Source organism: Perognathus longimembris, chromosome 26 (assembly GCF_023159225.1).
Source record: "Perognathus longimembris pacificus isolate PPM17 chromosome 26, ASM2315922v1, whole genome shotgun sequence".
NCBI classification, from domain to species: domain Eukaryota; kingdom Metazoa; phylum Chordata; class Mammalia; order Rodentia; family Heteromyidae; genus Perognathus; species Perognathus longimembris.
Genome location: NC_063186.1, coordinates 8,610,323 through 8,635,161, shown reverse-complemented (window position 1 = coordinate 8,635,161; position 24,839 = coordinate 8,610,323). Strand labels below are relative to the sequence as shown.

The 24,839-nt window shown below is 40.9% G+C and overlaps 1 protein-coding gene and 1 long non-coding RNA gene across 3 annotated transcripts in view; one reads left to right on the top strand and one right to left on the bottom strand.

Annotated features, from left to right (window-relative positions):
* Rbm5 (RNA binding motif protein 5) overlaps positions 1-23,100 on the top strand; it is a 29,043-nt gene extending 5,943 nt beyond the window's left edge. Inside the window, exons 5-25 of one of the 2 annotated variants that reach the window (XM_048334768.1) lie at positions 5,584-5,653; positions 6,129-6,202; positions 8,578-8,661; positions 9,860-9,920; positions 10,534-10,599; positions 11,933-12,093; positions 13,015-13,112; positions 13,708-13,795; positions 14,010-14,087; positions 14,175-14,247; positions 14,612-14,697; positions 15,076-15,160; positions 15,373-15,464; positions 17,889-18,050; positions 18,410-18,559; positions 18,640-18,711; positions 19,524-19,703; positions 19,933-20,007; positions 20,977-21,074; positions 21,154-21,283; positions 22,455-23,100. In XM_048334768.1, coding sequence (XP_048190725.1) covers positions 5,584-5,653; positions 6,129-6,202; positions 8,578-8,661; positions 9,860-9,920; positions 10,534-10,599; positions 11,933-12,093; positions 13,015-13,112; positions 13,708-13,795; positions 14,010-14,087; positions 14,175-14,247; positions 14,612-14,697; positions 15,076-15,160; positions 15,373-15,464; positions 17,889-18,050; positions 18,410-18,559; positions 18,640-18,711; positions 19,524-19,703; positions 19,933-20,007; positions 20,977-21,074; positions 21,154-21,283; positions 22,455-22,580 — 2,109 coding nt within the window. In that variant the 3' untranslated portion in view covers positions 22,581-23,100. The remainder of the gene's footprint in view (positions 1-5,583; positions 5,654-6,128; positions 6,203-8,577; positions 8,662-9,859; positions 9,921-10,533; positions 10,600-11,932; positions 12,094-13,014; positions 13,113-13,707; positions 13,796-14,009; positions 14,088-14,174; positions 14,248-14,611; positions 14,698-15,075; positions 15,161-15,372; positions 15,465-17,888; positions 18,051-18,409; positions 18,560-18,639; positions 18,712-19,523; positions 19,704-19,932; positions 20,008-20,976; positions 21,075-21,153; positions 21,284-22,454) is intronic. The other variant, XM_048334769.1, reaches the window with a different exon arrangement.
* LOC125342545 lies at positions 1,669-12,624 on the bottom strand. Its single transcript, XR_007209242.1, has 3 exons — positions 12,173-12,624; positions 4,315-4,318; positions 1,669-1,683 (listed from the first exon to the last, which is right to left on the bottom strand). It is a non-coding gene; the product is annotated as an uncharacterized LOC125342545 (long non-coding RNA).
* Positions 23,101-24,839: the final 1,739 nt, after the last annotated feature.

The window sequence follows — 24,839 nt, the reverse complement described above, 5'->3', positions numbered from 1 at the left end:
AGTCTTTAAGTGAAGTGTACTATTTAGCCAATATTGCTAATGGAATGGATTATGTGGAATGGATTACAGTGAAATGGATTAAAGGCTTTTAAACATTTTTGTTTTGCTTTGCTTTGTTTTTTGCCAGTCCTGGGGCTTGAACTCAGGGCCTGGGCACTGTGCCTGAGCTGCTTTTGCTCAAGGCTAGCACTCTACCACTTGAGTCACAGCACCACTTCTGGCCTTTTCTGTTTGTGTGGTACTGAGGAATCAAACCCAGGGCTTCATGCATGCTAGGCAAGCACTCTACCACTAAACCATATTCCCAGCTTAAACATGTTTTTAAAAAGCATTTTGCCAGGACCTATTGCCCTAGAGTAAATTTTAGCCGAAGATAAATATTAGGTTCACACAATTTGGGTTTCTAAACACTGGAAGCAATGATTGTGGTATATGTGAAACAGGATGATATCTTTAACAGTGGGTAGTTATTTCCATTTTTTGTAGTCATTGCATACTTACTATATAGTATACTATGTGACAATGATACAGAGCTATGAATCCTGCCTACAAAAAGTATGTATGTATGAATAGCTAAGGTCAGCAGTATCAATAAGAAGTTGATGTTGCCAGGTATGGTAACATGTCTGTTGTCCCACTACTCAGGAGGCTGAATCCAAGGCTAGCCTGGGCAATATAGCAAGACCCTTTTTTTTTTTTAAGGCAGGGGGGTTAGTGTTGAAAGACATTGAATGTGGTCCTGCTGAAGGACTGTGAGAGCTTTATTAAGGGAAGTCAGGGCTTGCAAAAGAGCTCCATGGAGATATTAGTTGAGCTGACACTTGAGATACAGAAGTTATTCGGTGTGGTAGAGAACTGGGGAAGTATGTTTTAAGTGCATCTTCCAAGCAGGGATGTCATATGAACAGACCTAGGAGTCCACAAAGGAAGTAGATGCTATGGAGAGAAAGTTGGTTGTAGCTGAGTTTTGGAGGCTATACTACTGGTAATGGCACTTTTTGGGGGGCTTCTTTAGGTAAACAAAAGTGGTTACTATGCAAAATTTGATTTTCAAGCTTTAATTTTTGAAGTTCCAAATACTATGTAATATAGAAATTTACTTATTGGATCTTATCATTTGTAAAATGTATATAGAATATCCACAGAGAAGGAATCCCAACAGCTCCTATATCATTTATCAGTTTGATATTTTTTTAATGTTAAGGTTTTGTTAGTTTGTTTTAGTTGCAGTTGTGTTCATTGAACTCAAGGCCTCCTGTGTGCTAGGCAGGGCATTAGACTACTTGAGCTATATACCCCTAGTCTGTTGGGTTTTTGTTGTTGTTCCAGGCCTGGAGTTTGAACTGAGGGCTTGGGTGCTGTCCCTGAGTTCTTTTGCTCAAGGATAGTGCTCTACCACTTGAGCTCCACTTCCAGCTTCCCCTCCTCCCCCCAGTGTTTAATTAGAGTCTCACAGACTGCCCAAGCTAGCTTTTTTTTTTTTTTTGGCCAGTCCTGGGCCTTGGACTCGGGGCCTGAGCACTGTCCCTGGCTTCTCTTTGCTCAAGGCTGGCACTCTGCCACTTGAGCCACAGCACCACTTCTGGCCATTTTTTATATATGTGGTGCTGAGGAATCGAACCCAGGGCTTTATGTATACGAGGCAAGCACTCTTGCCACTAGGCCTTACTCCCAGCCCCCAAGCTGGCTTTGAACTATAATTCTCAGATCTCAGCCTTATGAGTAGCAAGAATTAAAGCCATGAGCCCTACATGAAGCTACACCTAGATTTCTTTTGTTGTTGTTTGTTTGTTTTGTGGATTTGGGGAATTCTGTTTGGTTTTTATTTTTTGTGGCTTGTTTTTTGTCAGTCTTGAACTCTAGGCCTGGGCGTTAGCCCTCTATCACTTGCCCCCTAGCTATACCACATGACCCATAGCACTACTTCTGGTTTTCTGAGTGGTTTATTGGAGTCTCATGGAAGCCCTGGCTGGCTTTGAACCAGGATCCTCAAATATCAGCCTTCTGAGTAGCTAGGATTATAGGATTATGAGCCACTGGTACAGCTGTGGTATGTTTTTGTTGTTGTTTTGTTTGGGGTTTTTGTTTGTTTAGATGCTCTGAGCATAGTACTTTCACTGGCTTTTGTTGTTCACGACTGATGGTGTGCCACTTGAGCCACATCTCTAGTCCAGTACTTTGCTGGCTGATTGAAGAGAGTTTTCTTTCCAGACTGGTTTCAAACCACAGTCATACAGATCTCAGCCTCCTGAGTAGCTAGGATTACAGCCACCATCACCTGTCTGTATTTTGTTGAGATAAGGTCTTACTAACTTTTGCCCGGGCTGACCTCAAACTTATAGTTCTCCTACCTCCTGAATAGCTGTGGTTACAGGTACCGGATTTATTACTTTTGCGTGTGTTTTTTTGAGATTAGATCCATTTTGTAACCAGTCCTCTCTAGCCTCCTATGTGCTACCACATGGCAGGGTTGTTTTTTTTATTCATTTATTGAGATTACAAGTGTGAGCTACCACAACCAGCCTTTTTTTCCCACCAACTGGTGATCTAGTAAACTTCAACTTCCTTTGTTTAGCAAGAGCAGATTTTGTACTTTTTCATTGGTACCTACCAAACCATAAGTAGCATCCTAATATCTCCTTAGTTTTCATGGACATGTATTTAGAATGAAAAAGTTACATGGCTAAGGAACTTGAGTCTGAAAACTCTAGAACAGGGTTGGAAACAGAGCATAAGGATAAGATTTGAACACAGTGGGAGTTTTGAATTATAATGTTCCTACTGTAATGTAGGGTTAAGGGAGTTGTGTTTGCTCTTGGCTATATTAGGAATTGAATTTAAGGCCTTAACTTTGCTAGGTGACCAGTACTACTTCTGTACAACCTTTTTCCATTTTATTTATTTTGTTTATATTTAATTGTCTTAATGATTAAATGGTTTTATGGTTTAGCCAGGGTTAGGGAACACCTGGCCATCAGACCATATAAAGCCATTGAAATTATTTGGTAAATGATAGGAAAGACTTGTGTGCTTCTAGTAGTAGTCTGCCTATAGTTATTTTCCTGTAATAATTTTGCATGACCCATCAATTCTGTTTTAAATATCCAGATATCCCTTGTCAGAAAAAAATGTTTCCATCCCTGATTGAGATGGAAATTGTTGCCAGTATTAGTTCTAGCCCTTCAGACTATTCAAATCTGCTTTGTAACACTAATTCTACAAATACTTCAGAATAAAAGTAGGATATAATGACACATTTAGTTAGATTCTCAAAATAGTCTTAATGAAAAATAAACGCTCCTTGGTATTGTCTTCCCCTCAAAAAAATCAGTAATAGTAACTAGTAGATCTTTTATTCTAAACTTTAATACATCAACTATGTTATTCTGTTTCTCTTTTTAATTTAGCATCCTTTTCTTTGCAACATGTAATCTCTTTAGAGAAACTATCTCTAGTTACTATGTTGCTATTTTACTTTATCATTACTATTGTAACTATATTTACTGTGGTGATTAACCTTTTCTACTATATTACTAAGTATGGCCAATACCCTGGAGGCTCAATATACCACTTGTGTGTGATAAAATAGATAAAGTCCATTTTCCTTATGGATAGTTAACCATGAATGCTTTCTGAAGTTAAAGTTTTGGTTAACTGATCAGTTTTTTTTAAAAGTTATGTGTTCCAGTTTAAAATTGCATTATTTGAAGCCAGGCACCAGTGGCTCATACCTATAATCTAGCTACGCATGAAGTTGAGATCTGAGGATCATGATTTGATGCCAGCCTTGGCAGGAAAGTCTATGATACTCTTCTCTAATAAATCACCAAGAAGCTAAAAGTGGAGCCATGGCTCAAGTAGTAGAACTCAAGGCTTGAACAAAAAAAGCTCAAGGATAGTGCCCAGGCCCTGAGTTCAAGCCCTAGGAACACACACACACACCATTAATTGATAGTATTGTTGGTTAATTAACATTGAACTTGCAGTCAGTAGGAGCCAATGTAACATGTATTTTCTTCTTGAGCTATACAACAGCCTTATGTGCCTGAACACCAGCTTTTAATATTGTGCTTGAGGAGATTTTAAACAAGTGAAATCACCCACAAAAAAAGGAGTGGGGAGGGGAACATGACAGTAAACATTTATTTACAATAAGAAAATTGGAAAGGCAAACATAGCCTTGATAAAAAGATCTCAGGGTCATGTTCACTAATGACCATGAAAGTACATTAAGTATTGATTTTGTCATTACAAATTTTAGTGAGGTGGAACATTTGCAAATAGACATCTGTGAATAATGAGGAATGACTGTACAATTCTGTAGTCTGTGCCTATGAAAAGTAGGATCCTCTGAGAATCTCTGTATTTGACTTTTTTTTTATTCCTGGATGTATTGTTGTCTTATATGATTGATGAAGAGACAAATATGTGTATATGGTTTTTCCCAATTTTCTTTTCCTAAAGTCTTAATGTATTGTTCAGATGGCCCTCTAATTTGTGTTTCTGTGGTCTTGGCCTCTGGGATTACAGGGGTGTGTCACCACACCTATATATGTGTATATGTATGTATATATTATTTTCTCTTCAGCGGGGGGAGGTTCTAGTATTGGGATCTTATGCTCTCATCTAGCTTTTTTGCTCGTGGTTGGATTTCTACCACTTGAGCATTGTCTCCAGTCTGCATTTTGGGAATTAATTGAAGACTTCAATTTGTGTCTGCCTGGGCTAGTTTTGAATCTCAACCCTCAGATCTCAGCCTCCTGAATAGCTAGAATTGCAGGTATGAATTACCAGTAGTGCCTGGCCTTTTTATTTTATTTTATTTATTTATTTATTATTTTTTTTGTCAGTCATGGGGCCTGAACTTAGGTCTTGGGCTCTGTCCCTGAGCTCTTTCACTCAAGGCTACCATTTTATCACTTTGAGCCAGAGTACCACTTCGGTTTTCTGGTGGTTAATTGGAGATAAGAGTCTCACAGACTGGCTTTGAACTTCAATCCTCAGATCTTTGCCTCCTAAGTAGCTAGGATTATAGACATGAGCCACCAGCCCCCAACTTTCTTTCTTTCTTTTTTTTTTTTTCTTGCCAACACTTTAATGTAACCAACTGAGCCATGTATCCACTTCTGGCTTTTTGCTGTTAAATTGAAGTCCTTTTGGATTTGTTGCCAGGGCTGGCTCAAAACCATGATTCTCAGATCTGAGATTCTTGATTAGCTAGGATTATGCATTGCCTAGCTCCTCTGCCTCTTGTACATCTCATTTTCAGTCAGTATCCTTTAGGACAAAGAATAATAAGTTTAGACTATAGGAGGGAAGCCTAAGGAACGTCATACCATGAGCAAGACTGTGTCAAAATGTAAATAATGGTGCTGGAGGGAAATTTATAGGAAGCATACAATGAATTCTTTCAAGGCTTTTACAATATGTTAATTTCTGAGAAAAAAGTTACCTCTTTATGCCTTTTTAGGATAAATGCACTTTGATGATATAAATTTAAAAGGTAGAAATTGATTACTTCCTGATCTTCGAACTTTATAAAATGGTGTGGCTTTAACTGTAAATGTGTAAAACCTTGTGCAGATTCGAGAAATGATGGAGTCCTTTGAAGGCCCTCAGCCTGCGGATGTGAGGCTGATGAAGAGGAAAACAGGTGAGAGCTTGCTTAGTTCCTGTTGTTCTGGTTCTCTTCCCCATTCCCACTTCAGTCCCTAAAGAACATCTTGATTACTCCCCAGTCTTCAAGCACATGAATTCAGAATGAAAGGTTTGCCATGGCTAAGGAATGTGACTCTTTGAAAACGATGTTAGCATCTGAGGAACTATTTAAAACTTTGTTTTTAGGGGCTTTCTTTTCCTTCGGTAAGTATAAACTCCTTGTTTGACTGTTCATAGTCGGTTGCATGGTTACTTTAAGCGTGGAATCAAAAATCAAGTGGCATTTAGTTCAGGCGGCTTGTTCCTTGCCATGGCAAAGTATCAAGAAGATCCCCAACTCAAGTCACATTTGTAAAGCTGCTTCCCAATTGGCTTTGTCACGAAGTGTTGAAGCAGTGGGAGAGAGATTCACCTGTTTAAAGGAACTGACTAACACGAGTATCCCGTCTATATCTGAATGCTGTCTCTAGGTGTAAGCCGTGGTTTCGCCTTCGTGGAGTTTTATCACTTGCAAGATGCTACCAGCTGGATGGAAGCCAATCAGGTTGCTTCACTCACCAAGTCTAGATATTCATGAAAATGGAACAAGTCTGTACAATTAAAAAAAAAAAGGTTAAAGGAGTGGTTTGTTCCAAAGGAGTGATTTTTTTAAAAAGAAAAAAAGAATGCTTTGTGTATATTAAAATTGACTAAATATACCACAGACTTCTTTGCAGAATTTATTCTGCTTTTTTAACATGGCTACCTTGCAGATCTTTAACTACTACAATACCTGTCTGGTAGTTAGCAAAATATCTTAATGTTCCTTTTCCTTACCTGACAATACCCATTGAGGGTAAGCTTAGAATATCAGTTAGAATATCAGACTCTTTCATTTGACAGTGAAGGAACATAATGGAAGTCTGTGGCAGTAATTTTTATAATTATTTTTGCCTGGAGACCTCAAGTAAGCAAGCCTCTTGGAGACATAACTGCTTAGATGGATATTCAGGGACTATTTCAGAACATAGTAGAATATACGAAAAATAAGTCTGATGAAATTGGTCTAGTACAGATCCCCTGCCACTATCTGATTTAGTTAAAAGTAACAATATTCCAATCTCCTCACAATGCCTTTTATAGTCTGTTCAAAGCAAATCATTGGTGCTTCTTTGATGTGGCTTTAAAGCAGTCCTCAGTTTGTCAAGATAATGTTCAGTGCTTGGAACTTAAAAGTTTTTGCAAGAACTCCAAATAATATTGAATGTCTTTAAACAAGTATATTCTGCTCACTGTATTACTTTTCTATGGCATTTTATGACTTGAGTCACTCATGAATAAGAGTGACCTTTCTTTGACAACATAACTTTATAACAAGACATACCAATATGGCTATTGCTTTGATTGACTGACTTAAAGTTTTTTTAAGCCTCTCAGTTTCTTTCTGGGAATGTTGGCACGTGCCTGTATTCTCGCAGTCTGGAGGCTGAGGCAAGAGGATGATGGGTTGAGGCCAGCCTGGGCAGCTGGCCAATAAGACCTTGTATCAAAACCAAATAAATAAATGGCTTTTCCTAGCCCAGAAGTCACAATCAGATATTCATTCATTTATATCATGGCTGCATCCTAGTAAATCCAAAGCATCCACAATAAAAGTCTCCACAATTTTAATGTATACAAAGCTATATTAATGTATAATGTTTATTTACCGTTGATATTCACTCCAGAAATTAAAAGGCCAATAGGATTAGGGATTCAGTGGTAGTGTGGAGTCTTCTCCCATCACACATCCCTCCTAGTGGGATGATCTGTTGACATATCTCCCAGCTTATATTTGCTTTTAGTACATCACAGTGAGCGGATGGCCCTTCAGCAACTTCCCTATTGGCCAGACATAATGTATTCTTATATTTAGATACTAAAGAAACAATTTACAGCATGTGTTAAATCCTTAAGGATTTATAGGAATCAAATTACTCAACCCTGTTAAAAGGGGTTAGATTCCTTTTGACAATCTAGGTATCTAGCCTAATTAAATCTGAACACCATCCCCTCTAAAAAGAAAAGATGCCTATGTTAAACGAAGCATCTTTGCGGGTAGGTGTTCAGTACACTTTTTGGCTAGACAGCTTCAGCTCAGAGTTTTAAAGTTAAGTCCCTTTTGTCACAGGTTGACTTGAAAGATGAGGTGGTGTATACTTTTATGAACTTCCCTACCCCCCTGAAGAAACTTCATTGGCCTCCTGATTACTTATCCTAAAGAGAGTACCATCCATTTCAGTAAAAAGCACATCCATCACCCAGGACATGACATCACATTTGGCAGAAAGAAATCTCATTTAGCTGTTTTAGAGTTGGTGGCATTCAAAATGATTCCTGAGAAAGAACTGTAATAAAGTTCCCTTTAAAATGTGTTCCCCTCCTCTTGTCCCCCACAAAGGACACATCCTGAAGCAAGAGTTTGGGGAAAGGGGGAAATACAAAATCTTGTATTTTGCATAAGGTTGGGGGACTGGGAAAAAGTGAAGCAAAGCTCAAGGATATTATGTTAAGGGTTAATGTAGAAGACAGTCTCAGAACTGGGAGAGGTCTGTCTTCTGCTTTTGAAATAGACTGTTACTCTTAGGCAGCCTGTCAATCAATGCTGAATGTAGGACTTCTGTCTCTGCTGGAGACACAGCCTGGTGCATGTCAGCGTTTAGTGTTTGGCAGCTTTTTCAACATTCCCTGACTCCGTTTACCTTTACTCCACATCCCATTCTCTTACTGCCTATCTGAAGGATTGGATGGGCAGAGTATAGGTGGCGGTGGTTGGTCCTCCCCGTATGTTGTCCATTTAATTCCAGAGCACTGATTTTTCCGAAGTGTGCTCTGCCCTGGGAAAATGGACACATGTTCCTCACAATGGAAATAACTAATTACTTTTTTTTTTTTTTTCAGAAAAAGCTGGTGATTCAAGGAAAGCACATTGCAATGCATTATAGCAATCCCAGACCTAAGTTTGAAGATTGGCTTTGTAACAAGGTAAGTCTATATTCTTCCCAAATTAAACTAAAACTCACTATTTAACCATTTTCTGTTTATCTCTTTGATGTCCAAACAAGGAATATAAATGCTTACTTAATCACCAGCTCTTATTATAAGGTAATTTTTGTCCTTTTGTATTTTCCCTGTGCCCTATACTGGTGTTGGGGACAGAATCCCTAGAACTGTACAGATTTTGTTATATAGAAATTCAGATTTCCCTAGTGGCAAGAGTGCTTGCCTCGTATACATGAGGCCCTGGGATCGATTCCTCAGCACCACATATACAGAAAATGGCCAGAAGTGGCGCTGTGGCTCAAGTGGCAGAGTGCTAGCCTTGAGCAAAAAAGAAGTCAGGGACAGTGCTCAGGCCCTGAGTTCACGGCCTAGGACTGGCCAAAAAAAAAAAGAAATTCAGATTTCCAAGCTATTTCAATTAGGATTTTAACTGTTTTTCACTTTATTGTTTATTGAATTTTTGAGGTCTCAACTTTGGCATAGCCTCTTAACTGAATTGTCAGAAATCATTGAGAAACTTAATACAAAATTGTGGTCCTGTCACTGGTGCATCATTTTGAACTTTGTTGTCAACATTGCGGGGGGTGGGGTTTGCCAGTCCTAGGGCTTGAACTCAGGGCCTAAGCACTGTCCCTGGCTTCTTTTTGCTCAAGGCTAGCGCTCTACCACTTGAGCCACAGTGCCACTTCCAGCTTTTTCTGTTTATGTGGTGCTGAGGAATCGAACCCAGGGCTTCATGTATACAAGGCAAGCACTCTACCATTAGGCCATATTCCCAACCCCAACATTGCTATTTTTAGAATGCTCAAATTCTTTTCTATATATGACTGTCTAGTAAGGGACAAGATGCTATTCAGGTTACATCATGTCTACATATAATAGAATGATCCATATTATACTCTTAATTTCAGGCATAAACTTTTGTCAGTGTGTTGGCTTTGTTTTCCTCAATTTGGTAAAAATAGAATTTTGCTTCAAAGTACAATAAAATTTGTTTTTCTTGCAAGAGTTTGTGTGATCTAACATTTAAAATTTTTAGGTTGTGCCCTTTTATCTGGAATTTATATCATTTCCTGCTTGGTTGGACTTACCTCTGGCCTCACTGATCTAGCCCACATTATTACTAGAAAGCTTGGACTGATATAAGAAATAATCACAGATAAAACTTTTTTTTTTCCAGTGCTGCCTTAACAATTTCAGGAAAAGACTAAAATGCTTCCGATGTGGAGCAGACAAGTTTGGTAAGCGTGGATTCAGCTACTTGAAAAATGCAGTGAAACCTGACAAGTTGAATTGCTGTCTGTGAACCTAAGGAAAAGTATAGATTTTAGGAAAATTAATGAACAATGTATATATTTTCCTCAAGCTTTTTTATCTTCAGTTATATAGGTGGTGCTGCTCATTGTGAGAACACAGAAAAGGATTTTTGTTTTCACAGATTAAGTACTCACCTGGTTTGATTTCCACATCTGCTTTTCTTTAGTGCAGGGTAATGACATCCTGCCCTGGCCCAATATTTGTATTATACCAAGTCAAAATAAAGAGGTTTTATTCTAGCTATTTGTATTATACCAAGTCAAAATAAAGAGGTTTTTATTCTAGCTACAAATCTTTTTAAAGGGAGAGGTGGGGAAAGACTGCTATATGTGTACTTAAAATAAAAATATTGGGGATATTAATGTATTTCCTTACCAAAATGTTTTGTCTTCAATTGATTCTTTTTTTTTCTTCAAATTTTTATTATCGAACTGATGTACAGAGAGGTTACAGTTTCATACGTTAAGCATTGGATACATTACTTGTACTTTTTGTTACCTCGTCCCTCATACCCCCTTCAATTGATTCTTCTTATAGACTCTGAACAGGAAGTGCCCCCTGGAACCACAGAGTCAGTTCAATCTGTGGATTACTACTGTGATAGTAAGTTCAAGCTTAATCCTTTGGCTTTTATGGTAAAAGTTCACATCAGAATTTCCAGTTCTCTTACTCTTTCTAATTCTTCTATGGGGGGGGGGGTGTATGCTGGTGGTGGTACTTGAACTCAGTCTCACACTCTTACTAGCTTTGACCATTCAAGGCTAGTGCTCAACCACTTAAGTTATAACTCTACTTCCCACTTTTTAGTGGTTAATTAGAAAAAAAGCATCTCAATATTTGCCTGTCCAGGCTGACTTTGAATTAAGATCCTCAGATCTCAGCTGCTACCTGGCTTCCCTCTACCCCACCCCTATTTTTCCTTGGTTGTGAGACTTGAACTCAGGGCCTTTGTGCTATCCTGAGCTCTTTTGCCCAAGGCTAGTGCTCTACTACTTTGAGCTACAGCCACTTCCAATTTTTTGGTGATTAATTAAAGATAAGAGTCTCAAGGTCTTTCCTGACCGGGTTGGCTTTTGAGCCGTGATCCTCAGATCTTAGCCTCCTGCGTAGCTAGGATTACAGGTGTTAGCCACTGGCACCAGCCCCTTCTTAATCCCTTCTTTTTTTTGGCCAGTCCTGGGGCTTGGACTCGGGGCCTGAGCACTGTCCCTGGCTTCTTTTTGCTCAAGGCTAGCACTCTGCCACTTGAGCCACAGCGCCACTTCTGGCCGTTTTCTGTATATGTAGTGCTGGGGAATCGAACCCAGGGCCTCATGTATAGGAGGCAAGCACTCTTGCCACTAGGCCATATCCCCAGCCCCTCTTAATCCCTTTTATTTTTTATTTATTTATTTATTTATTTATTTTGGCCAGTCCTGGGCCTTGAACTCGGGGCCTGAGCACTGTCCCTGGCTTCCTTTTGCTCAAGGCTAGCACTCTGCCACTTGAGCCACAGCGCCCACTTCTGGCCATTTTCTGTATATGTGGTGCTGGGGAATTGAACCCAGGGCCTCATGTATACGAGGCAAGCTCTCTTGCCACTAGGCCATATCAAGGCTAACACTCTGCCACCTGAGCCACAGCGCCCCTTCTGGCCGTTTTTCTGTATATGTGGTGCTGGGGAATCGAACCTAGGGCCTCGTGTATCCGAGGCAGGCACTCTTGCCACTAGGCCATATCCCCAGCCCCTCCCCAGCCCTCTTAATCCCTTTTAAATGAGCAAAGGCACCTTCATTTTTTTCAGTAAAAGACTTTAGTTTTATTATTTTCTGCTTGTCAGAGTGAAAAATATACTAGGAACTTACCAAAATAGATTTGTTTGTATTTTAAACCTTCCTTGAAAAGCATTCATGATGTGGAAAGCTTGGTTATATCATTTATCTCATTTATCCTTCAGCGATCATTCTTCGGAACATAGCTCCACACACTGTGGTGGATTCCATTATGACAGCACTATCTCCCTATGCGTCTTTAGCTGTCAATAACATTCGTCTCATCAAAGACAAACAGACCCAGCAGAACAGAGGCTTTGCATTTGTACAGCTATCTTCTGCAATGGTGAGGTTCTAAGCTAATGTTTCCTTTGAGAAAACAAAATAACTTTGGATTTGGGAGATGGGTTTAATCTCCTAAAAACAAAAACAACAGCTTTAAGAGGCAAGTGTGACTTAATTTAAATTTGAGGCTTCTGGAGCATAAAGTTCAAGGCTGTATAGTAAGAATTTAGCAGTGCTGAGTTATGGGACCTTTTTAAATGACCTGGGTGCTGTCCCCAAGCTTTTTGGTCAAGTCTCATACTCTACTACTTGAGCCATAGCTCCACTTCTGTTTTTTTTGGTAGTTAATTGTAGATAACAGTCTCATAGACTTTCCTGCCTGGGTTAGCCTTCAACTGTGATCCTTAGCTCTCAGCCTCCTGAGGAAGTGTGAGGTACCAGGACACAGCTGGGATTGGTTTCTTTGATATACAGTAAAATTAGTGTCTATACCTGTAAAGAACTGACAACTGAAATTTGAGTTACAGTTTAGTCCTTTGTGCTTGATTTATTTAGCCTTTACTCCTTTAATAATACTGAATACCTTCATATCCTGGAGGCATTTCTTTGTCTCAGTTTTATAGATGGTAGAGAAAGATTTTGGGGGTGGGGGGGGAGTGGTACATTTTCTTTATTTTTATTATTATTATTTTTTTTTTGGCTAGTGCTGGGGCTTGGACTCAGGGCCTGAGCACTGTCCCTGGCTTCTTTTTGCTCAGGGCTAGCTAGCACTCTGCCACTTGAGCCACAGCGCCATTTCTGGCCATTTTCTGTATATGTGGTGCTGGGGAATTGAACCCAGGGCCTCATGTATAGGAGGCAAGCACTCTTGCCACTAGGCCATATCCCCAGCCCCGGAGTGGTACATATTTATTGGTTTATCATGAAAGATTTTTAATTATTAAACAATGATAAAATTGCTTTTCTTTATATCGCCCTTCAGGATGCTTCTCAGCTGCTTCAGATATTACAGAGTCTACATCCTCCTTTGAAAATTGATGGGAAAACTATTGGGGTTGATTTTGCAAAAAGTGCCAGAAAGTGAGTAGCTTTATTGTCTTTATTTCAGTTTATTACTTATGCACACTTTTTCAAAGATGCTTTGTCAACTGTACCCCAATCCTATGTTGTCAACATTGAGGCATTCTCCTTTCTGCTTGTATACCAGGAGGGAGATGATTGTATTTCCTAATAGCCTGTTCACTCCTATCCTGTGTAGTCAGTTAATGGTTGCCAGAAATTCTTTTCAGAGCAAGACAAAGACAGGATGACAGATGGGTTGAGAACATGTTTTAGAGCAAGCAAACTGCTGTGGTGTATTGTAATAATCCAGCAATATTCCTAGCTTCCCAAAGGGCATGCTAATAGCTTCATGTATTTAGTACTTTGGTCTAACACTGTAAATTTCCCTTTTGTTAGCACCATTGTTCATTTAACAGATGCCTTATTAAATGGCAGTTGTGAACTAGAGCAGTAATAATACAGGGACACTTGCCCACTGAGGAGCTTGCCTAGGAAGATTCTTCCCCCTGTGAAACATGGCCATTTGAGACCTGACTGCTCTCTTGGCAGCACAAAGGCACTAATTGGGGGCATGCAGAGACAGAATCACATGGTTGGATTTTTGTGGTTTTAGGGACTTGGTCCTTCCAGATGGCAACCGTGTCAGCGCCTTTTCTGTAGCTAGTACAGCCATAGCTGCTGCTCAGTGGTCATCTACCCAGGTAAGAAGAATCATTTTGCGCAAATTGGTTGTATAGTCTTGAAATTCACAAATGTGATCTCTCCCAAGGTATTTGCAGAAGCAGATTTAAGGAACTTGTTTGAAGTTTTTTGTTTTGTTTGTTTATTTGTTTGGGAGGGTAAAGTCCTACCTTCTTTGTTTGGCGTTCACTCAGTTTGTCTTGTTTTGTTTTGTGTTTATTTGCCATTTCATAGTCTCAAAGTGGCGAAGGAGGCAGTGTTGACTATAGTTACCTGCAACCAGGCCAGGATGGTTATGCCCAGTATGCTCAGGTAGGTTGAATTGGCTAGCTTTCAGTTTTCAATCTTTATTGTCTTCTATTCTTCAAGTAGCATCTTTAATGGCAAACTTTTCCTTAGTATTCACAGGAGTACCAGCAGTTTTATCAGCAACAAACTGGAGGATTGGAATCTGATTCATCATCTGCATCAGGTAGTAAAGTTCATCTCCTTTGTACCTTTTGCTTAAATAGACTTGAGGAAATATGTGGTATGGTATCTTAACAAGACCCACAGCTGCAAGTCCATATCTCTGCAAGAATGTGAGAGGCATAGTCAGAGCTGTCACTATGTGTTTACAGTGAGAGAGAGTGAGCGCACACTGGGGGATAGATCAGATTTGTAATGCCAGCACTTAAGGAAGAAGGATTCCGAGTCAGTCTGAACTTCATAGGGAGATTATCTCAAGAAAAGAAAAAGGGAAAAGCTGACATACTAATAAGGTAGATTAGGCATTGTTGGTAGGTAGTTGAACTGCAGTCCATTGCTTTGACTCTAACCCCTTTGTTCATCATCAGGCACAGCAGTGACCACCACCTCAGCAGCTGTAGTGTCCCAGAGTCCCCAGCTGTATAATCAGACCTCCAATCCACCTGGCTCTCCGGTAATCCTATCCTCTTACATATAGAATTGATAACTCTTGGGGAAACTTGGTTTTGATGTGCAAATACTATTATTTCCTGCTGCACAAATCAGGATTGAATAATACACATTCCATCCTAGTTCTGTCTTACAGTATTAATAAAATAATTTTATTATATGTATATGCATATGTTTTAAGTATGAAATACCAAATATGGGTATATTTATACTTCAACTTGACCTTTAGAAAGTTGTCAGCATGTGTTTTGCTGAAGGATTTCCTTAGGTCCTTGGCGGCAGTGTATTTTAGGGGAGCCCTTCTTCCTGGATGATTGCAGTATTTTAGTTCTCTTAAAAGACTTTACAGTTGAAATTATATTGAAGCTGCTGTTCTTTCCAGACTGAGGAAGCACAGCCTAGCACTAGCACAAGTACACAGGCCCCAGCCGCTTCCCCTACTGGTGTAGTTCCTGGTACCAAATATGGTAAGCCAAACCTCATGGGGCTGTTGACAGTTGGAAGGTCCTAGTTGTCTTTGTATAATAAAAGTTTCTCTCCCTTTGAAATGGGTGTCAGAGGGACACTTGGGAATGTGAGGAAAAGAAGAACATAAGGCCTGCTGCATCCCACTGCCTTAGAATTGAAATAAAATCAGTTTTTTACCTGGAATAATTGTTGCTGGATTTTGTCTTTGTAGCTGTACCTGACACATCTACATACCAGTATGATGAGTCTTCAGGATATTATTATGATCCTACAACAGGGCTCTACTATGACCCCAACTCACAAGTAAGTACACTTTCTTCCTTTTCACTCTTGCTGGAAGGGTCTTAGTTTCCCTTAGAACATTTATGAGGCACAAGAGGAAATAGTCAAAGTGAACTTTCCATGCAAAAGGAGTAAGCTTAATCTTATTTTTGGTGGTACTAGGTGGTTGAACCCAAAGCCTTATGCATACTAGGCAAGCACTGTGTCATTGTCCCCAGCTCTTAGGGAAATGTTAGCTTCTTCATTGTCACCAAGATGTAATTTTTAGTACTTTATTTATTTACTTATTTGTTTATTCGGTACTCATACTAGGCTTGAACTCAGGGCCTGGTGCTGCTATCCCTTTGATTTTTCATTCAAGGTTGGTGCTCTGGCACTTGAGCCACAGATCTACTTCCATTTAACCACTTCGATGGTTAACTGGATGGAATTTTGAGTCTCACAGACTTTCCTGCCTTGGATCTTAGCCTCCTGAGTAACTAGGATTATGGGCACATCACACACACACACACGCACACGCACGCACATGCACACACACACACACTTTGAGGAATATTACATGTGCAGTACAAAAGTGTACAGCCGGGTGCCAGTGGCTCACACCTGTCATCCTAGCTACTCAGGAGGCTGAGATCAGAGAATCGAGGTTCAAAGCCAGCCAAGGCAGAAAAGTCCACGAGACTCTTATCTCCAATAAAACCACTCAGAAAACCGGAAGGGGTGCTGTGGCTCAACTGGTAGAGCACTAGTTTTGAGCTGAAGAGCTCAGGGACAGTGCCCAGGCCCAAAGTTCAAGCCCCACAATCAACAACAACAAAAAATGTGCACAGGACTGTCTTAAGTTGGCTTTGAACCATGATCTTCAGATCTCAGGCTCCTGAGTTGTTAGGATGACAGGTGTGAGCCACCAGTAAAAAAGAAAACTGCATAGGACTGAAGTGTGCAATTCTTTAAATATTTACATGGATACATTCCAAGCACATCTGCAAGATCCCTTGTGCCTCACGTCTATATTTTTAATTTTGTCAAGATTTTGTAAATACATAGCTAGATGTTTTAAATTGTGGTTTTGCTCATTATGTGTTTTTTCAATTGAGATGAATTTCACATAGCAGTATTCATCATTTTAAACATTTAGAGTATGTAGATGCATTGCTTTTTACAATATTCCCAACGTTGTGGAATTCACTGCTATCTAATCTCAGAACATTTTCATCTCAAAGAGAAGCCCTGTACATATTAAACAGTCACTTTCTAGTCTGCTCCCCTTCCTCAGTAACTACTAATCTATTTTTTGTCTCTTTGGATTTACATATAGACATATATAGATAAATTCTAGACATATATAAATAGATTCACACAATATGTGGCCAGTATGTGATTTCTCAGAGCTTTGCTCTTTTGCTCATCTTTTTCTCTCATCACTGGAGTGCTACTACTTGAGCCATGCCTCCAGTGCCAGCTTTTTGCTAGGACTCTGATTTGCCTACCCAGGCAAATAAGATCCTCGGGCTTCTGAATAGCAAAGGCATGATTATAGGTGTGAACCACTGGTACCTGGCAGCCTAATATATTCTGGTTAAAATTTAGCAGATCTATGGAGTGATATTTATTTTTGGTACTGTACCTAAGCTTTAGGGAGGAAAAGCAACTTTAACACTCTATAAATAAAGAACTATTTATGACCAAGAGCTGTATATATAGAATAGTAAAGTAAATATATTTAACAGGAATTTGACATTGAAAATTTGTGGTTTGGGCAGGGGGAAGTGTGAGGCACAATGTGCCAGCTTCCTGAGCAGGTCCAACCTCTGTACAGTTTTCTTATTTCTCATTTGTGTAGTGTGTGCCCCTGGCAGATCCTCTCAGTTCAGTCAGCTACAGAGGGTAAACATCTGTGTTGATTTCCCATCCCACCCCTTCCTTGTAAGACATATCCCAGGCACACTCCTGGGGTTCTGGTGATCAAGAGAGAGTGGCAGGAATAAAAAGAATTGTTACCTGTCTTGTTTTGTTGTTGTTAGTTGTGGGGCTTGTATTCAGGGCCTGAGTGCTGTCCCTGAACTTTTTCACTCAAGGTTAATGCTCTACTACTTTGAGCCACAGCAGCACTTTTGGTTTTCTGGTGGGTAATTGGAAATAAGAGCTTCATAGTCTTTCCTGCCTTGGCTAGCTTTGAACTGCAATCCTCAGATCTCAATCCCCCTGAGTAGCTAGGATTACAGCATGAGCCACTGGCACCCAACTTGTTTTTGATAAATAAATAATAACTTACCTTTTTGACAAAATATTGGCTTTATGTTTGACACAGAGAACTTGGGGTACCTTGCAGGGTAGAGCACTTGCCTAGCATGTATAAGGTCCTATATTACATCCCCAGTTCCACCAAAAAAAAAAATGTTTGACATAACAGAAAGTAATATAATTATATATTTTTTCTTCTAGTACTACTACAATTCCTTAACACAGCAGTACCTTTACTGGGATGGAGAGAAAGAGACCTATGTGCCAGCCGCAGAGTCTAGTGCCCACCAGCAGGCAGGCCTGCCTCCCACAAAAGAGGGGAAAGAGAAGAAAGAAAAACCCAAGAGCAAAACAGCCCAACAGGTGATAAGTATGGCCCATCTATAGCACCCCATACATGTTTTCTTGGGATATTGAATGGCTTAATTTTTCATTTTGGGGTTTAACACTTATATTATTAGCCTTATGTGGATTCTTAAAAAGTAGGCTGGGCTGGGGATGTAGCTCCAAGGTAGAATGCTTACCTGGGTTTGATACCACAGAGGGGAAAAAATGTCCTGGAAGTGTTTATAGTCTTTCAAAAAACATTTATTAAAGACTGGTAGTATATGATAGTTATCTGTAGAAATATTTGTAAATAGGGCCATTTGATTGAGATAAAGTCCTTAATGGTTTAATGTAATAGTATTATAGGATTAAATGATTTTTTTGTTTGACTTTAGATCGCCAAAGACATGGAACGCTGGGCCAAGAGTTTAAACAAACAAAAAGAAAATTTTAAAAACAGCTTTCAACCGGTTAATTCTTTGAGAGAAGAAGAAAGGAGAGAATCTGCTGCGGCAGATGCTGGTTTTGCTCTCTTTGAGAAGAAGGTAATGGCAGAAGTGGCCACACTTCATAAGGAGAGCCTAGGCAAAGCGTGAGGCTTATGATTGTTTTGTTCTCCTTCCAGGGAGCCTTAGCTGAAAGGCAGCAGCTCATCCCAGAACTGGTGCGAAACGGAGATGAGGAAAATCCCCTGAAAGTAAGGAAGTATCTGTGTTTGAAAGACCCTGTCTGTAATTTGAATCCCAACTACATCTTGGCTAATGTCATTTCTAGTTAAAATGGGGTGTAGTCTCTGTCGGTGGACATTTGGAGCAGGTTGGGCACATAGAAGCCACATTCAAGGCTTTATTCTTTGTGCCTGAGAGCAAGTGTGATGGGGCAGTGAGGGAGGTCTGACTTCCTAAGCTCACTAACCTGAATTTTCATTGCATCTGTGTATGGAAGTTTTAATGATCTGGAAAGAGAAAATTAAAACAAGGAAAACACTTAGTCTACTAGACAGATACTCTGCTCTCTTGTATTTGAGGGTTTTGTACATGGTCAGTGGTTTGAAAACAGTCATCTAAGAACCCATTTCTTGAGCTCCAAGACAATTGATGCCAGGAGTATGATACCTGACTGCTCCATACACATACAGTTAAGGAAATTTTACTCACTACTAAAGGATGACACAGTAATGGGTATCACTCCTCCTCCCCCCCCCCCCCACCTCGTTGGTTGTTGGGCCTCAGCTTAGGGCCTGGGCACTGTCCCCCAGCCTCTTTGTGCTCAAGACTAGCACTCTACCACTTGAGCCACAACACCACTTCTGGTTTTTGAGATTTTTTTAATTGGAGATAAGAGTCTCACATGGACCTTTCTGCCTGGGCTGGCTTCATACCTCAATCCTCAGTGCCCAAGAAGGGCATCACTTTTTGTATACAATTTGACATTACGTTATCTAGGTCCATAGCTCTTGCTATCTTCCTATTGTACATATCCACTGATTCATCCTTCTTTTGTCTCTAGAGGGGTCTGGTTGCTGCTTACAGTGGGGACAGTGACAATGAGGAAGAACTGGTGGAAAGACTTGAGAGTGAGGAAGAGAAGCTGGCTGACTGGAAGAAGATGGCCTGCCTGCTTTGCCGTCGTCAGTTCCCTAACAGAGATGCTCTTGTCAGGCATCAACAGCTCTCAGACTTACACAAGGTGAGCTTGCTTCTCTGAGCAACCAAGGTGGAGGGGAGACATTGAGATAATGGAAGTGCCCTAACTTGTTGAATATTCAGTACATACCTGCCTTTGAATGGTTGCCTTTTAGGATGTTGTTCCAGCCCATGGTGGGCTTTGGCCCTTAGAAAACAAAGCTAGTGCTAATGTTGTAGCAATTCATACTGGCATGGTCTGTATTCTAAAGCTGTCTGTAACTCTTTTTTAGCAAAACATGGACATCTATCGAAGATCCAGGCTGAGTGACCAGGAGCTGGAAGCCTTGGAGCTGAGGGAAAGAGAGGTGAATGGGAAATGTGTCACTAGGGAGAGTTGTCTTAGACTATCTGTCTTTAGTTGTTTTGGCTTTTATTTTTTTTTAATTGGTCCTGGGGCTTGAACTCAGGAACTCAGGGCTTTAGGCACTGACCCTGAGCTTTTCTGCTCCAGACTAGCAATCTACCCCTTGAGCCACAACTCCACTTGTAGCTTTTTTTGGTAACTAGTTGGAGATAAGATTCTTATGAACTCAGATCTCAGCCTCCTGAGTAGCTAGAACTACAGACTTGAACCACCAGCACCTGGCTTGTTTTGTTTATATTGGAAAAGTTTAGTTTCACATTCCTGGGGCAGTGTAGGAGGATCTGTCACATACTTGTCACCCAATCATTGTAGCTCCTATAGGTTAGACCAGACTATATGGATTTTGTGAGCCCCCACACTATCCTTCATGAGGTTCATAGAATAGGAAGACACCCTCAAGACTAAGTTATTCACAGGTCCCAAATGCTTACAAGTGATGCACACTAAGTTTTATTAAGGGGAGAATGTCCCATTTTTCCTAGTCAGAGAAGTCTTCTTAGGCAATAAGAGAAACTACAAATTAGACCCAAGAAACAAGACATGAAATGATTGCAGGTGATGTAGAAGGAAGAAGTAGGCAGGGCTAAGAACAAAAACAAAAGCCTGTAATGCCAACAGTTGACAAGCACTTCATCTGGTGGTTGAAAAGGCTAGTAGTTGTACAAGCAGAGACCTATAGATTAGAAATAAACAAGTGGATTAGAAACTTTCCACAATGAGATAATTCTGGCACATCCAAGCAGTGTTGTCTAGGTCTCTGGAAACAAAACATTTGGTATTTTAAAGCCACTAAATGCCACGTTCCAGATTAAAATTTACTTAGTAATAACTAAGTCTTGAAGTCTAGGTACACTCAACTATTACAGATTGAGCTCTGCATATACCTAACAGTGTTGTTTCTCCGACATAGATGAAATACCGAGATCGAGCTGCAGAAAGACGAGAGAAGTATGGCATTCCAGAACCTCCAGAACCCAAACGCAAGAAGCAGTTTGATGCTGGCACTGTGTATGTGATGTGCACCATTTTCCAGTTCATTAGCTGGGGCTGTAGCTGTTTTAAGTAACTGTGTGTTTGCCACTGGCAGGAATTACGAGCAACCCACCAAAGATGGCATTGACCACAGTAACATTGGCAACAAGATGCTGCAGGCCATGGGCTGGCGGGAAGGCTCAGGCTTGGGGAGAAAGTGTCAAGGCATCACAGCTCCCATTGAGGTAAGCACAGGGCCAGAGTCCGCGGTTGGGTCCTGAGTGTATATGCTTGTTGAGGAGATAAGCTGAGATAAAAGTGTCCAGAAGGTCTGGAACCCAATAGCCACCTTACCTTAGTGTACAGAGGTGCAAATCATGGCATTCGTCTTCCATCCACTCTGCTTATGCATTTAAAAAGTTAAAATGTAAAACCAAACCCAGTAGCTCATACTTTAAACTTAAGCTACTTGGTAGGTAGAAATAGGAAGAGACTGGTTTAAAGCTAAGCCATACAAAACCTAAGACTATCTTAAAGAATAAATCAGGCCTGTAATCCCAGCTACTCTCACCACATATGTAGGAGAATCAGTCTGAGATTGGTCTGGGTTTTATTTTATAAAAAAAAAAAAGAAAAGAAAAGAAAAGACCTGCAGGTCTCCAGTGGCTCACACCTACAATCCTAGCTGCTCGGGATGATCTGAGGATCATGGTTCGAAGGTAGCCCGGGCAGGAAAGTCCATGAGAGTCTTATCTCCAATAAACTACAAAAAAGACAAAAGTGGCTCAAGTGGTAGAGCACATGGTAGGCAAGTATGAAACCCTCAATTCAAACCTCAGTACTATGAGCCTTCCATTCCCCTCCCTAGGGAAAAAAATATTTTGTTTCATTTTGTTTTTGTCTGTTGTGGGGCTTAAACTCAAGGCCTGGGCACTGTCTCTGAACTTTTTTGCTCAAGGCTACCACTTTGAGCCACAGCTCCACTTTCAGTTTTCTGGTGGTTCATTGGAGATAAAGAGTCTCACAGCCTTTCCTGCCTAGGTTAACTTCAAACTGAGATCCTCAGATCTCAGCCTTCTGAGTAGCTAGGACTACAGAGTAGTGAATCACTGGTGCCCAGCAAGGTTTTTCTTTTTAATTTCATAGCATTTTCACCCATGAAAGACATCCCTAAATTGGTCATGGCCCATATTTATTGAGACCTAATCCCAGTGCCTGAGAACTGACCTTGAGTCATGGGTGCCCCGTCCTTAGCCCTTTTATTCTAGTTGTTAACCCTCTCCAGTGTAGAAATCTTTGGTTATACAAACAGTCTGCTGGTGGGTGGTTCTGCATGGTAAGAAGTAGACCAGATGAGAGGTGGGATCAACCCACGCCCTCCCTGCCAGCTGCTAACAATCTTTTGTGTTTCCCCAGGCTCAAGTCCGGCTAAAAGGAGCTGGCCTCGGAGCCAAAGGCAGTGCATATGGGTTGTCAGGTGCTGATTCCTACAAAGATGCTGTCCGGAAAGCCATGTTTGCCCGGTTCACTGAGATGGAGTGAGGCTGCGAGGGAGATGACCAGGAGCTACAAGGAGCGAGCCATCTTCTGAATTTGTTCTTACCACCTGTCTTTCTAAGGGCATGCCTTGTGCTGTTAATAATTTTAGGGTGAACCTCTTCGTTCTGCAGGGTTCTCCCCTTTCACCTTAAAGGAGCCTCCCTTATATGGGTTATCTGGTGAATGACCTTCCTTTCCCACCTGAGGGCCTTTGAACAGACCAGAGGGGACAACGGGCTTTTTATACTTCTGTGTACATAGTGTAATGTAGTGTGTTTTACATGTGTAGCCTACGTGTGGTCCCTCCTCCCTGGGGGTTTGAGATGCCCTAGGTGGTAAGTTGACACCAAAGCCACCTCTGTCATTTGTTGTCGTGATGTCTTTTCTTGGCAAAAGCCTTGTGTATATTTGTATATTATACATTTGTACAGAATTTTGGAAAATTTTCAGTCTAGTTGCCAAATCTGGCTACTTTACAAAAGAAATACCTTAAAAAAAAATGGCCGTCTTATGTCTCTTTATTCTTGGGTGGGCAAAACATATCTAAGTCAGGCCTGTGGCGGGGGCGGGGGGGCAGAGGTTGGGGTTTTGTTTGTTTGCTTGCTTTTCAAAAAGAGACTTTTTTTCTTTCCATTAGAATGTTTTTTCTTTTATTGTCAAAGGGAGTACAGAGGGGTTACAGTTTCATATAAGGCAAGTACTTTTCCAATTTAACCTCCTCCCTCATTTTCCCCCCTATTTTTTGTTTTTTTAATCCTAAAAATCTCACAATGTTTATTACAAAGGTCATCCCTGATTGTTTTAATAGAAAAGCAAGATTCAGTAAAAGTGAAAATAGAGTGCAGGCCTTCTGCAGAGAGGGGCCCCAGAGCTAGAAGTCCCCAATGCTGGTTTTTTTGGTATAATTTTGTGAGCTAGCACAGGGACCTCCAGCCTTTTTGGATTTACAGTGACAGGATTAGCTACCAGCAGAGCCCAGTCCTCGTGTAGGAGGAGTCTTTTAAGGGTTCTCCTTAGAAGCCTCATACACATAATTCTAGTAATAGACACCAGGCCGTTGGAGAGGATTGACAAGATGGTGTAATTCTAGGCCACACCACCACCTTCACACAGATCCAGACCCTGCATCAGCACACTGCTCTTTGCACCAAAGCAGAATGGGCTGGGTGCTAGTATGAGCGATATAATCCTGTATAATCCTATATATAGCTATAATCCTAGCCACTCAGAAGACTCAGATCTGAGGATCATGGTTCAATGCCAGCCTGGGCAGGAAAGTGTGAAACTTACCTCCAATGAGTCACTGAAAAGCCAAAGTGGAGCTGTGGCTCAAGTGCTAGACTGATAGTTTTGAACTACAAAAAGACCAGAGACAGAGCGGGGAATGTGGCTTAGCGATAGAGTGCTTGCCTAGCATGCATGAACCCCTGGGTTTGATTCCTCAGCACCACATACACAAAAAGCCGGAAGTGGCGCTGTGGCTCAAGTGGTGCAGTGCTAGCCTTGAGCAAAAAGAAGCCAGGGACAGTGCTCAGGTCCTGAGTTCAAGCCCCAGGACTGGCAAAATAATAACAGGAAAAAAAATTAAACATACTAGGTGCCTAGCAGAGCCTAGTATGAGGCCCTGAGTTCAAGCCCTAGTACTTCTCCCCCTCTGCCCTCCCCCAAAGAAAACAGTGCATAGAAACTCAACCATAATGGAGTGAGCTTTTCTGCTTTCAGTTTGTGAAGACCAAAGTGTGTGTGAGCACTTCTCCAGTTTTCACAGATTAGACATAACTGCTCCCTTTCTAGAAACTGTTGGGGAGGCTGAAGTTGGAGGATCACAATTGGAAGCCAGCCCAGGATGGCAAGTCCCTGCCACTACCTCCCAATTAACCAGCAAAAAAGAAGTGGAGATGTGGCTCAAATGCTAGAGCACCATCTTTGAGGGGGGAAACGCTAAAAGATGGCACCTAGGCCGTGATTTCAAACCCCAGTACTGGTACAATAAAGAAATGACCAAGCTTTTGAACGTGATTCTACCTGGCCTACCTAACAACGGGATAAAGCCTAGACTGAAATTTCTTCCTACGCACTCTCCTTTTCTCAGCTGCTAAGGAGATGTTCAGGAACATTCTCTTCCTGCTGGCGTCCCATCCTGTCTATGGCACTAGGGCAGAGGAAATCATTTTGGCTAGGAAGACCACGCTTAGCAAAAAGTGGGGCCTGTGCCTGGGTCAGATTTGGCCTATGGTCATGGCTTTTTCTAGATGGTCCCAT